At 31.1% G+C, this 13,928-nt stretch overlaps 1 protein-coding gene across 15 annotated transcripts in view; it reads left to right on the top strand.

Annotated features, from left to right (window-relative positions):
• The window catches only part of LOC143231153 (HEAT repeat-containing protein 5B), an 82,003-nt gene that overhangs the window by 53,953 nt on the left and 14,122 nt on the right, over positions 1–13,928 (top strand). For all 15 annotated transcript variants that reach the window (XR_013016797.1, XM_076465802.1, XM_076465805.1 and 12 more), the window contains 9 exons: positions 117–276; positions 951–1,140; positions 3,100–3,269; positions 6,182–6,515; positions 6,941–7,192; positions 8,459–8,562; positions 9,746–9,823; positions 11,163–11,231; positions 12,046–12,219. Coding sequence is in view for 14 of the 15 variants with exons in the window: in XM_076465802.1 (XP_076321917.1) it covers positions 117–276; positions 951–1,140; positions 3,100–3,269; positions 6,182–6,515; positions 6,941–7,192; positions 8,459–8,562; positions 9,746–9,823; positions 11,163–11,231; positions 12,046–12,219 (1,531 nt within the window). In the remaining variant the exon portion in view is untranslated. The remainder of the gene's footprint in view (positions 1–116; positions 277–950; positions 1,141–3,099; positions 3,270–6,181; positions 6,516–6,940; positions 7,193–8,458; positions 8,563–9,745; positions 9,824–11,162; positions 11,232–12,045; positions 12,220–13,928) is intronic.

The following is a 13,928-nucleotide window of genomic DNA, read 5'->3' as shown; positions in this document are numbered from 1 at the left end:
TATATTGTATATATAATGTATTTACATAAATGTTTTTGTAAAATTTCATGTTATTTAATTGTTAGTTGTTGATAGAATTTCGTTACATTTCAGTGTTTATACGTTTCTTTTTATAGATTAAAGACAGCTAGAGATGCTGTATCTCGTACGGGCCATTCTCTAACATTAGGCTGTTTACATCGATATGTTGGGGGCATGGGATCAGGCCAACATCTTAATACTAGTGTTAGTATCTTGTTGGCATTAGCCAATGATACCAATGCTCCTGTTGTACAGGTGAGAATTATTTAGATACTGTGAAATTGTATCTCACAAAATTTTGAGTAAATATTAAAAATTAATTGCAGTGTTTCTGTTGCTTTGTGAAGGTGTTCTTATTGGTTTTCTAATTATTGTTTGTTTTCTTAAAATTTGTTTCTTGCTGGAGGCAATTGTTGTCAATTTTTGCACTTTTTATTAACTGTGTGTCCTATTTATAAAGATTGTGATGTAGCTTTCTTTAGTATGGTTTGACTTCTAGACTGATGCTTCCAATATTATTCGTCTTAAGCTTCCTGAAACAGCTGCTAAGTAGCTTCTATGCTAATATATTTGATGTCAACTTTTTCGTTTACAATTCATTTGTTAACATATAATTGTCTGTTCCTACCTGAAAATAGTGTGCAGAGTTATAAAGCACAGTTCTTTTAGATGAATATTATCTGATACACACACACAGAGCAAGTCTTTAACTGCTTATGAAATAAATTAAAAGACTGATGAAAGTAATAAGAAGACAGGTGACAAGATGGTGGCAGATAAGAGTAACCTTGTTTTAATAAATCTTCAATTTTCATCTTAATTTAAGGTGTATGGTATATACTCTTCCTTAAAGTGTTTTAAATATATGGTGTATTTTGTCATAAACTGTTAAATATTTTGTTTCAAGTGTTAAAATTTTTTCCTGTTAGGTTTGGGCTCTTCATGCTATAGCACTCATAGCAGATTCTGGAGGACCAATGTTCCGTGGATATGTGGAGCCTACCCTCTCCCTAGCTTTAAAACTACTACTGAATATCCCTCCCTCCCATGTAGATGTGTTGCAGTGTATAGGGAAGAGCCTGTCTGCCTTGATTACTACTGTTGGACCAGAATTACAAGGTGACTGAATACTCCTGTTGAACATTAGAATCTTGAATATGAACATAGCTACTGGGTGCCTTCTATTTTAACACTTTTGTACTTAAAGCTGTGCAACACTGTTATCAGAAGTATAATATAACTGTATATTCTTTTTGTGCATGAATTACAGTGTAGCTAGTTTACATTTATTAGATTTAAAGCTCTGATTTGGTTTACAACTGAGCAACAAATTGTATTCTCTTGCTATATTAGAAAGGTATTTACACTATTAAGGATAGCACAAATAATAGCTTTATTTAGATTTTGGTTCTCTCTCTTCTGATTTAACCAGATTGATGTATTTTTGGATCGGGTTGTAGATATGGCCACATGGAAAAGCACTATAGGCATGAACTACCACTTCACTACAACATGGTATTAAACCTCCTTTTTTTGCTAATTTTTTAATAAGATTGTACATGGGAACATACTGTTTTGAGTCCGTGGTTTCCAAACATTTTCATTCGTGGATATCTATGATAAAGCAAATGACCATGTAAACCATCTCCTGGTTCTACCACACCCTTTTTTGCTTACCACTCAAAAAAACTCATCATAATATATGGGAAGAATGGCACTGCTTTTGATGTGATATGTATTTGGACCATCTGGAGGACCCTCTGTCCTTCGTGGACCACTGTTTTACAGGTTTAAGTGCTTGTTGCACGACATTTAAGGTAATGAGGTACTTGGTAGTATGAAACAGTGAATTACATTCTCTGATCTTTCACTGAGATTTAGGTTGTATTTGTTGACACTGCCACTACTGTGATCACTTGTTGTTTATAGCACGTGTACGTTATATTTAAACTATATAACAATTCTGTATCATAACCACCAGGGCATCTACTCTTTAATGTTGTTATGTTTATAAATTAGCAGAAGGCATAAATGAGACAGATGGTTCAATACCCATTATGTATGTTATGCATGAAAATAGTATTTTGGCTACATTATATTGTGAAATAATCTGTTCATGAAAATGCTATCCGATTACCTGAGTAATTGCAAAATTACTGATTACATTGGCTCTGAGTTAGTAGTAAGTTATTTCACCTGATAAGAATTACAAGTCCATGTATATATCATTATTTTATGCTTTTTTTCACAAACAATAAGCACAATTGTTAGAGAATAATTACAATGATCTTTTGTTGTTTTTTTTTACATTTATATTATGGAGAATAAAGTACACTATATTCACATTTTAATTTGGTGAATGCTAGATAAACACAACTGTTTCATTTAAAGTTAATATACAATTATAATTTAGATAGTTTTAAAGTACAAATATTAAACTTAGTATCACTAGAAGCAATAACTAATTACAGGTTTGGTTATGTGACTGTTTATAAATCATTGGTTCTGTAGTTCAGTTGTTGTGAATTGATGTATCAATACTCAAATATTTGGAATGTTTCTCAGTTCTTTGACTATTGTTACATCATAACATCTTGTAGTTTGTAAAAAGTTGTAGGCCTCACACAGGCAATGAAAGTAAAAGTGAATTTAGACTGTGCGTCACTTTATTTGTAACAGATAATTGCTAAAGTGTTTTACAGTCTTTATTGTAGTAACAGATATAAAGTAGAATAATTTGACTTTTCAAAGATTGTTCTAAAGAAATTGAACTCATCTGTGTGGGTTTTGACAAAAAAGACAATTAATTAAGTCTGTATTCAACTGTGACAACCCATAGCATAACAATTTTTTTGTACATATGTTTGACTTGTTTGGAATATATTATTTTAAACTCAGTTGATTGTGTGCTGGCTGTTTATTGTTGAAATTTGTCATCAACAAGTCACAGATAACTACTGTAAAGAATGCTGCTCTGTAAGAACCTGACAGTGAAGTAGTAATTTTCTTGCTTCTTTCTGAAATGAAAACATTCTAAATAACATGGATACAAAAAAGTTGCCTATCTTTATTTTTCAGGAAACACAAACTCCATCAGTACTGCCCGTTCTTCCTTTTTGGTAGCTTGTGCCATAATGCAAGATCATGGTGATTCCCTAGTCCATGCTGAAGCCATTTCTTGCCTTCAGCAGTTACACATGTTTGCTCCACGTCACGTTAATCTGTCAACCCTTGTACCTACCCTTTGTGTGAGTACAGTTGGTATTATTGTTTTTTATCATTTTAATAATTAACTCTGCTGACATGTCTTCCTATGGTCTCTAGTCAAAGACCATGTCATTGTGTTTGTAGACTCGCATTAAAAATGTTATTGGACTATTATTTTATGAAGGAATGTCAATAAGTTTCAATTCATATTGTAGATTATAATTCATATTTTACTATTATGCATTAATGAATTTCTTAATTTAAAAGTAAATATTAAAAAAAATCTTGAACATAAATTTTTGTGTGTAGTGTGGTATGTTGAATGCAGCATTGGTTCAAATTATACATTTGATGTCCAAATACAAAGTATGTAGTTTCTTATGAATCAGACACTTAGATTACTAATATTGACAATTTAGAATATAACCTCTTGTATTTTCTATTTTTTGAAATATTAATATATCTAATGAATCAATCAAGGTGCACTTGCCCACCTTTTGCTTACGTACACCTATTTGCTCACTGACGTGTATTTAATCAATCAAAAGTTAAAAACATCTTATTGTGGTTTCCTCATCCTCTGCAAATTGTTTATGCAAGCATGATATTCCAAGCAGTAAGGTAAGATGTTAGTGAGCTTGTAAAATCAATCTTTTTTGCCCCAATTACAGCTTAGTTACTAAGCTTGATAAATTATAGCAAAATTCTGTGGTATTGATACAGTAATTTGATTTTTTTAAAATTCAAAATATGTAGATAGAACCTTAAACATGTTTTGTTTTACACCCTCCATGTGCAACATTGATAAGACTAACAAATTACAGGAAACAAGTACAAAATTTATGACTAAAAAGGTAATTGTTTTCAATCCTCATTTGTGTAGTGTTTTATATTTTAACAAAAATCAGTTTGAGAACTTGTATATAAATAGAAATAAAAGTAGTATATATTTTACAAAATACTGGTTGACTAAAACACATCCAAGACGGGTCACTTCATAAAGGTTAAATGTCAGTTTTATATTATTGGATATGTAACATGATTATGCATGGGATGCATCATTGTAACTTCTGTATTGTTAGCCATGTATAGCTGAAAGGACAGTATAATAAAAACAATAAATATATGTAAATGTATAATGTGAGGTTTTAGCTATTTAGACTAAACTTTTATGTTATAATTTATAGTCATTCTAGAATGAAAAACTTGTAATTTACATCTATTTTCTAATTTTTTATGGTGTTTACGAGATTGGTCAAATTGACCGAACCTGTACAGAAATTTATTAGTAACAAATAACAGATAAAATAGAGATTTCTTTAAAACATTTGATAACTATCTGAACATTATAATAATTACCCATGTTAAATTTGAAAATTAGTTTTTATGGTGGAAAGACAACATGTGAAAAGAAGAAAGGCATGAGGAAAACAATATTTTGCATATGAAGAAAGACATAGCATTTACCGATAATCTGCAAAATTTCATGCAGATATACTTAATGTATTAACATTTGTAGTATCAAACACAAAATGGTTACGAGATCAGTTCTAGAGACTAAGCCTGTAGCAAAAGATGAGATGTAAATCTGTTTTGAAAATATGATTATAACTTATGAGAGGTACAGTGTATTACATTATTTACATTTTAAGAAGTAAACTTGAACTTTGTTTTCTTTGTGTTTGTTATTATTATGTATTCTTAGGTGCATTATTCAAGTAAATAAAAATTAGTTTCTGTACTAATACCATTAGTATAATAAGTAGGCTTAAATGTTATTGGCAACCAACGGCAAAGAAACATTAAGACAAATGTATGTGCAATATTTTTTAATTGTATTGTATATTCTTTATTTATTAATAAAAAGTTAGAAATCTATTAGGTTAGGTAAGATAGTAAATAATAATAAAAACTCTTCATGAAGTATGTTTGTGAGCAGCTCATGCATAATGATATTGAATAAGGTAAGATTTGTTATGTGAGTTACAACTTGTGTGGCAGGATTATTAGTAAAAGTGCAAAAAACAGTTAAGTATAAACAGATGAAAATGTTTAGAATGAATAAATGTAGGTTTATGTTGCAATCTTTAATCATTCTGGAAAGAAAAGGTGGGGTGTTGTTGACTGAGTTCATTTAGAGTCAGAGTAGAGAAAATAACAGGTAGCACTTAAAGTTTTACTAGAAAAAAGTTTTGATATTCATACAGGAGGTTATAGAACTTGCACAAATGAAATCTGATAATTTTCAAAGGTAGAAAAAAAATTTTAATACTAACATGAAAATAATGTTTTGCTTGGATCTGCCAATACTGTAACTCCATATATCTACAGAAAATCTTTAGCAAAAACAATTGTCTGGTTGTTCTTGTTAGTTTTGTCTATAAAAAATTTAATATTTACTGAAAACTTTCCAAGTTTTGTGAAGATACGAAAACATATTAAAAGTTATGGTATGGAAACAGAGATTACAAAGTGGAATTCATTAGCTGTCTCATTGTGCAAAGTGTATAGAGTTGTAACATAATTGGTTGAAGGATTTATAACATTTGTTAATGCTTAAGAGATATGCTTAAAAGTTATGGTATGGAAACAGAGATTACAAAGTGGAATTCATTAGCTGTCTAATTGTGCAAAGTGTATAGAGTTGTAACATAATTGGTTGGAGGATTTATAACATTTGTTAATGCTTAAAAGATATGTTTAAAAGTTATGGTATGGAAACTGAGATTACAAAGTAGAATTCATCAGCTGTCTCATTATGCAAAGTGTATAGAGTTGTAACATAATTGATTGGAGGATTTATAACATTTGTTAATGCTTAAAAGATATCTAGGTTTGTTATAAAATTTATCTGTCATGGTTTATAACTTTCTAAACATATCTTAACAAAGATGTAACTTGTACTAAAATGTATTGTACCCCTGAAATTCTCTTTTTTCTTTTTTTCAACCAGTGTGTGTTGTATTCTTCTCATCTTCTGTTAAGAAGAGCAGCAGTGGCCTGCCTGAGACAGCTGTCCCAGAGAGAGGCGAAGGAAGTATGTGAACATGCTCTTTCCTGGGCTAGAGAATCAGGTGGCACTTCGTCTGGCTACAACTCTAATATCAGCATTCCTGCAATAGGAGAGACAGGGCTACCTGGTGTACTCTTTGCCATGTTGGATGTAGAGAATGACCTGAGGCTAGTAGGTCACATCAAGGACACACTTACCAGCATGTTGCAAGCACTGGCAAAGGAGAACCTAGCTCAGTGGTTGAGTTTATGTAAAGATGTCCTTACTGCTGCTGGTAGGCTTGTTTGTCAAGTTGTTTTACATGTTTCATGGCTTATGATAATTGTATACAAGTAGCCACTCCAATTAGAAACTAAGTAACTTACCATCTTTTTTGTGTATTTATCTCAGTTTTATACTAGAATAATTAAATTATTGAGATTTTATCATTATATATATATTCATGTAAAGAACAAACAGTACAGTGTACCTTTGTTTTGCAATACATCTTATGTCCTGTGTTCACCTGAATTCAAATGGAAATATTTTACGGTAATGATGTGCAGTGAAAGATCTATTTCATAAAGTTTAATATTAATATGATGTATTATACTGTAGTCTCACTTTTGTGTCCGTATTTAACTTGTTTGCTGAAGGACTAAGTTTTAGCTTACTGGTTTTTATAAATCTTAATGGCTCAATTTTTTTTTCTGGTTTAAGATTCTAGTTCATCCAGCATGTCATCTCAGAAAGAATCTGAGAAAGAATTAGGAGATGATGAAGCAGATGTAGATGATGAGGAAAGATTTAAATCTTCAGAGGAGCCAGTATCACACCCTTTTGTCTCTCCTCGTTGGCCCACTAGAGTGTTTTCTGCCATTTCTCTGAGGAGGATTATTGAAGCGTGTGATGGCAATCGAGCTCATTTTGACTTAGCTATGGCAAGAGAACAGAAACTGATTAAACCTAAAGGTACTGAATTTAGGTGATGGAGGAAAATGAATCCCAAATTACTATTTGCTGTTACAATTAAAATTTAAGCTAATGATCAGTTGTTTTTATTATAACTGGATCAAATAAACTTAGAAAGCTAATGTTTGTTCTGGGAAATTCACAAAGTTATAAATAGAAGAGCTGTTTTAATTTGTAAATGATACTCAGAAAACTAACACTTTATGTGAAATTCACAGAAAAGTGTATCATAAATAGAAATGTTTTACTTATTAAGTTAGTCTTAGAAAACCTAGACCTCAGAAAACTATTTGATGTGTGAAATTCACATAAAGGATATCATAAATAGAAAACTTTTTTTTGCTTAGTAAATTAATCTTAGAAACTTTTTTATAACATTTGTTGTTTGGAATTCACATAAAGATATAAATGTAAGAGCTATATTAATTAGTAAAAAACTCTTAGATGACTAACATTTATTATACGAAGTTAAAGTTAAAAATAGAATAGTTGTTGTACTTAATAAATAACACAAAAATAGAATTTATAATGAAATGTACATAAAGGTATATCCTCAATAAGAGTTGTTGTACTTACTAAATGACACTTAGAAAACTAAAATTTGCTTCTAAGAACTTGAGTGAAAACAGAGAAGATTATGTAATTACAAGTCACCCATACTACTTATCCAATGCTGATAAAGCTTTTCACTTACACCAGGATTTATCTGGTGTAAATAAACGATTGAAGGGATAAAGAAAATGTCCGAAAAAAAATGGAATCCTTATAATTAGCAATTAAAAGTATTGGCTATGATTTTGTGTATGGTAGAGTTATTTTAAGTCAGTGATAAATTAGAATATTTAAACTGTGTGGGATGTTTTTGAGTCAACACAATTTGTACCTTCATTAAATAAAATTTATTGGAAAGCTTTAAAAGAATTTAAGAAGACATTAAAAATCAGTGATTAAAATATACAACTTAGGTAAGCATTTCTAATTATTTCTTAAAAAAAATTGAAATCTTTTTGAATATATAAAGCTGAGAATTCATACAGATATCACATATAAAATATTTCATTTTAAAGATGAAATAAGAAAAAACTGACCTGAAATCTTAATCAGATTTGACACATCTGAACATTTAATAATTAAGGGGTTTGTTTTTGTTTCTATTGTATTTGAACCTAATTTATACATTTTTAAAGTTTCAGTATTGTTTGGATGGTATTTTCAATATAGGTTATATATTAAAGTTTGTATGAAAATATTTTTTCTCCCCGTTAGAGGATTTTTTGGTTCTACATCTGTCTGACCTTATTAGGATGGCATTTATGGCAGCCACATCCGAAAGTGACCCTTTGAGATTGGAAGGGTTAAGAACATTGCAGGTATGCTATTTGTATATTAATATTTACAACTAACAAGTCTCAGACTAAAATGGCTCTTGTTACAGGCTAGTTTTTCTTGATGACAAGAAACTCACTTTAAGAAAAAATATATCTCAGAATGGCTGGCATGGGTATTAATACTTTTACTAATAAAGCAGAGAACAACGTTTTGACCTTCCGGGATCATTTTCAGGTTAACAAAGAGGTCGACAAGAAACCCACTTTGTTAACCTAAAGATGACCTTGGAAGATAGAGACGTTGTTCTCTGCTTTATTAGTAAAAGTGGTTAATACCCATGCCAGCCATCTGAAATACAGATGACAGTTTTGGATACCCTGTAAGTTTCTCAGATTAGTCTTTATGGAATAGACCATAAGTTAAGTTCTTTCAGGTTTTTAAGGGAAAAGAACTATATTGTTTTATGTATTAAAGTTACATCTAAGGTTTAGAATTATGACAAGAATAATTTTGGAAAGTTTAAATTTGGAGAACATTAACATCAAGAAGAGTGTTGGTAAACTTTCAAACCTTCGTATCTATTAGCTCTTGTCTCACTACTGTTAGTACTAAGTTATCTGGAGGGTAGCTAAGATTGTTTTTGCATCATTTTGAGTTGTTTTTTTAATATCAAACTGAAGATTTATTCAAAGTCCTTTTATAATATTTAATTCTTAAGGCTGACAAATATTATTCACTTGTGCTTTTATTTACAGAAGCTTCATTTCTTTATTACCCAGTTAAATACACTTATAAGACAAACATTGAATTGTTATAAAGAGGAGATTTTAGGCCTGGCATGGCCAGGTGAATAAGGCATTCGACTAGTGATTCAAGCATTGCTGGTTCAAATCCCTGTCACAACCAAACATGCTCGCCCTTTCAGCTGTGGGGGCATATAATGTAATGGTCAATCCCATTATTCATTGGCAAAAGAGTAGCCCAAAAGTTGGCAGTGGGTGGTGATGACTGACTGCCTTCTCCCTAATCTTACACTGCTAAATTAGGGACGGCTAGCACAGATGTCCCTCTTGTAGTTTTGGGCGAAATTCAAAACAAACCAAACTAAGAGGAGATTTTGGATTGGATTTCTGCAAAAAAATATACTGTATTCCCTAGATGATGTACTCTTTATATCTGATTTCTTTGCTGGTAAAATTCTGTTTTTAACTTGTGTTTTTGTAGTTGATTATTGACAAGTTTTCCAAAGTCCCTGAACCAGAATTTCCAGGTCATGTAATTTTGGAGCAGTATCAAGCTCAGGTAAGGTCATGTGATATCGTGTCTAACAAGAAATTAGCTATTCTATTGAGTATAGAATTAGTCACAATATTAAACATCTAATTATCTGGTTGAATTACATTTGATTATCATTACCTTGTGATCAAAGCATGCTACTTACATAGCTTAGCAATACAAATTAATTCAGTAATTAATCTAACTAATTTAATATACTAGTTTAATAAGTATGCAGTGTCATAAAAATTTTTCTATTTAAAATGCATTGATTCATAAATTGGGGCACCCTTGTTACTGTCATTGTTTCTAGCCATATTTTAAATAATGTGATGAGGTTTGGGAAGTGTAAGAGATTTAGATTAGACCTAAATCCATATATTAAGTTAATAAACCTATAGCTCAACAATGTCTCTGCAGACTTGTGCTAAAAACTGTGGTAGGCACGACACAGAGCTTATCATGTAACTTTGCTTAAGAACAAGTCAACAGATGAATAATGCAGGATATATATGTTTTTAATAAATACTGCTAATAAAACTAGAACTGAATGATGGTATATAACTTGTTTTCAAAAACTATGAGAGATTCTGTATTACTGAAAAACTGACAAATTTGTTCATAAACTTCTATGTAATTCTTCCTCAGAATGTAGAATGGTCACTGAATGACTCCAGGTGTAACTTCTATGTAATTCTTCCTCAGACTGTAGAATGGTCACTGAATGACTCCAGGTGTAACTTCTATGTAATTCTTCCTCAGACTGTAGAATGGTCACTGAATGACTCCAGGTGTAACTTCAGAGAAGCAATATGATTTAATGATTACTGTGTAATTGTAGGACTGAACAGTAGGGAGATAAAAATGGCACAAGAGAAACCTAATATTTATGGAGTTGATCAAGTAATGCATCAGATTAATCATAAGATCATGACTAAACATACCTGCACCTAACACAACTAATCAATCTTGTAATATCCAGCTTCACACATTGTCACCTTGGAGTAGTGTATACTAAAGGACAAGTGTTATTTAATAGTTAAATTAATTAGAAATGTGCACTAAAAAGTTTGTGTCAAAGTTAAATTGGTATCGATATAAATTTAAGCTTGTAAATTGTATGGTTATTTTTAAAAATTTCAAATTGAACAAACGTGATGGAAAAAAAAAATATTTATCACCAGGAAGAACAAATAAATAAACTTGTTACTGATTATTGAACATCTGTATTTTAAATAGAGTTTTAACTATGGCTCTTAAATGTTTTGTTGATGTAAAGGAATTTGAAAACAGTGAGCATTCATTAAGAAATGTATTGATAGTTCTTGTAGTTGTGTATCTTAAGATGTAACGTTTTTTATTATAGGTTGGAGCTGCTCTTCGCCCAGCATTCTCACCAGAAACACCTTCTCATGTTACTGCTATGGCTTGTCAGGTGAGTAATTAGTTTTACATTGTATACCTGAAGGTGTATATAATGCTGCTTACCTTATTATGTAGGATACATTAACCTGTGGCTACTAATAACAGGTACATATACCCATAGGTGTGTATAATGCTGCTTACCTTGTTGTGTAGGATACATTAACCTGTGGCTACTACTAAAGGTATGTTTACCTGAAGGTGTGTGTGTGTGTGTAATATTGCTTACCTTGTGTAGGATACATTAGCCTGTGGCTACTACTAAGAGGTACGTATATCTTAAGGTCTGTGTGTGTATGATGCTACTTACCTTGTTGTGTTGGATATGTTACTGTTATTTCTCCTAACAGATACATTACATGGAAGAAGTCACGTGTGTTGGTTTGACTTTGATTTTCTTCAATGAAAATATCTTCAGTTCTCTCATTTACTGTTCATGAAAACTGTTGTAAGTGTTGAAATTTTGGTTCAAGTCGTATCTAAATGAAAATATTAAAAGTTGTGAAGTTTTTATGTTTTTATATATTATCTTTTTAGGGTTTTTGTAGAGTTTTCCAGAAAGCTGTTTACAGTGTTAGATGTTTTCAAAACAAGACCTGAAACTCAAGTGCTTCCAAGTAGTTGACTATTCTCATTGCAAATTAAACATAACCCTTTATTCTCTTGAAGAAGAATAGTCAACTATTCAAAAGTGCTCGAGTTTTGGGTCTAATTTTGAAAATATTACAACTTTTGTAGGTTATCCAGTGTGTTAGCTATCTAACTTGAATTTACAGTGTTAAATGGACTGACCTTTTTTAGACTGGAGTCATTTGTACTTGTTTCAGGTGTGTAGTGCCTGGATTGGAAGCGGTGTAGCACGGGATTTGAATGACCTTCGACGAGTTCACCAGTTGTTGGTGTCTTCTCTGAACAAGCTACATAAAGGCACCAGCTCTCACCTGTACAACGAAAGTGCTTCTACTTTAGAAAAACTGGCAATACTGAAAGCATGGTCTGAGGTAAACAGAATGATTTTATTTCAGAAGACAGAAGTACTTCTGTGTGTTACATCTATTATTTTTGTAATGTGACCATGTTTTTCAGCATTGTATTTTATTCTTTTGCCAACTATTAGATGCTGTCTGATAATATACTTTGCAAACACTATACAATTTAGTCTCATACTGTTTTTCCACTTGTTGCATTAAATCTTCAGTTTATTCTTTTCGATTAAATATTATAGGATGGTTTTTACTGGTTGACATTAACAGGCTTAACATAGGAATACAGTAATAAAGATATAATTTTATATACACTGCCACTTTGGGCACAAAATCTTGAAAGTATAGTTTTCTGTCACTGAAGGATATTTTTATCCTTTGGTCTGCAGTAATTCCTACATAACTGTGACATCTTACATAATCCAAAATTATCATTTGAGTTTTGTACAAAGTAGCAACAAATTTAAAATTATTCTCTACTTTGTGTTGACTTTTTCTTGGAGAGCAGAGAACAACATTGGAGCAAAGAGGGTACCAAGTGCATTTCCTTACGAAATTTCCCAGTTTAAGTAAAAAGTAGTGATTCTAAAAACATTTTTATTTTGATCTCTGTGTAGTTCAACAGGTGTGTATTGCCTGTAAATAAACCCCTTAGAAATTTGTCTTAGAATTTTGCTTTCTTGACTAGTTCAAGGTTTTGATTCTCGCTATATTTAATTTACTCGGTGACTATTTTTAAGAAACTGTGTTAAGTGGCTTTTGTGATTCAACAGCAAGTGAGTTAGGCAATAACTAATAAATCTTTAGCCTTCAAACAAGTATCCAAAGTGTCCATTATACACACAAACACAACAAAACAACTTCATCTAAACTTTTTTTTTTTTTTAATGGTTCAGACAAATCTGTTTTTGATACAATGATGCTATGATTGTAAATGTTCATAAATATTGATATTTTACCTTACAACTTTCTCCACTGTGATTAGATAGTTACTCGAGTAGGCGACTACCTGATGTGATCCTCTCACTAAGTAACAATGTTCAACTTGAAACACGAGTCTCCACAACAGCATAATTGAAATAAGATTAGCCAAATTAAAAACAAACAAACACTGGTTTTTCCGACTGGTTTCAGCCACGACCAAATAATGCTACACAGTGTATCGTTATATTGCATTATGTAACACAAATTTTGTCCTGGATAGTATGTGTTATTTTTTAATTGCTTTTATTGTAAAGGTACAGAAAATGGCCATTATTCCCTTCAAACTTTGCTTTTGTGACCTGGATAATGAAATTTAGAAAAATTAACCTGTTTTCTATGTAAACTGGGCAAATTTGTACATTTTCATTCACATAAAGTCTGAATAAAACAACATATGAATCAAGATTTACATGTATTTATACTAAAGTTATACAAAAATGTTAAGAAGTGAGTAGTTTTTTGAGATTTGCAACTGTAATGTAAATCACTTTCACGTATCAGACCCCAAATATACTCTCCAATCATGTTTTCGTTATAAGCTCCCAGGTCACAAAAGCAAAGTTTGAAGAGTAAAATAAGTTTTTTCCATTTACTTTAAGCATAAGCAATTGTGAAATAACACTTTCTGTCCAGGAACATGAAAAGGTAGACATTTTGTTACATAGTGTTATTATGTGAAGGATATAAAGATTTTGAAATTTGAAAATTTTTGGATGCATAAAAGTATTTTTAGTCTTAAAATG

Source organism: Tachypleus tridentatus, chromosome 10 (genome assembly GCF_004210375.1).
Source record: "Tachypleus tridentatus isolate NWPU-2018 chromosome 10, ASM421037v1, whole genome shotgun sequence".
Taxonomy (NCBI): Eukaryota; Metazoa; Arthropoda; class Merostomata; order Xiphosura; family Limulidae; genus Tachypleus; species Tachypleus tridentatus.
The sequence above is the reverse complement of the archived record's forward strand: the minus strand, read 5'-3'. Positions and strand labels throughout refer to the sequence as shown.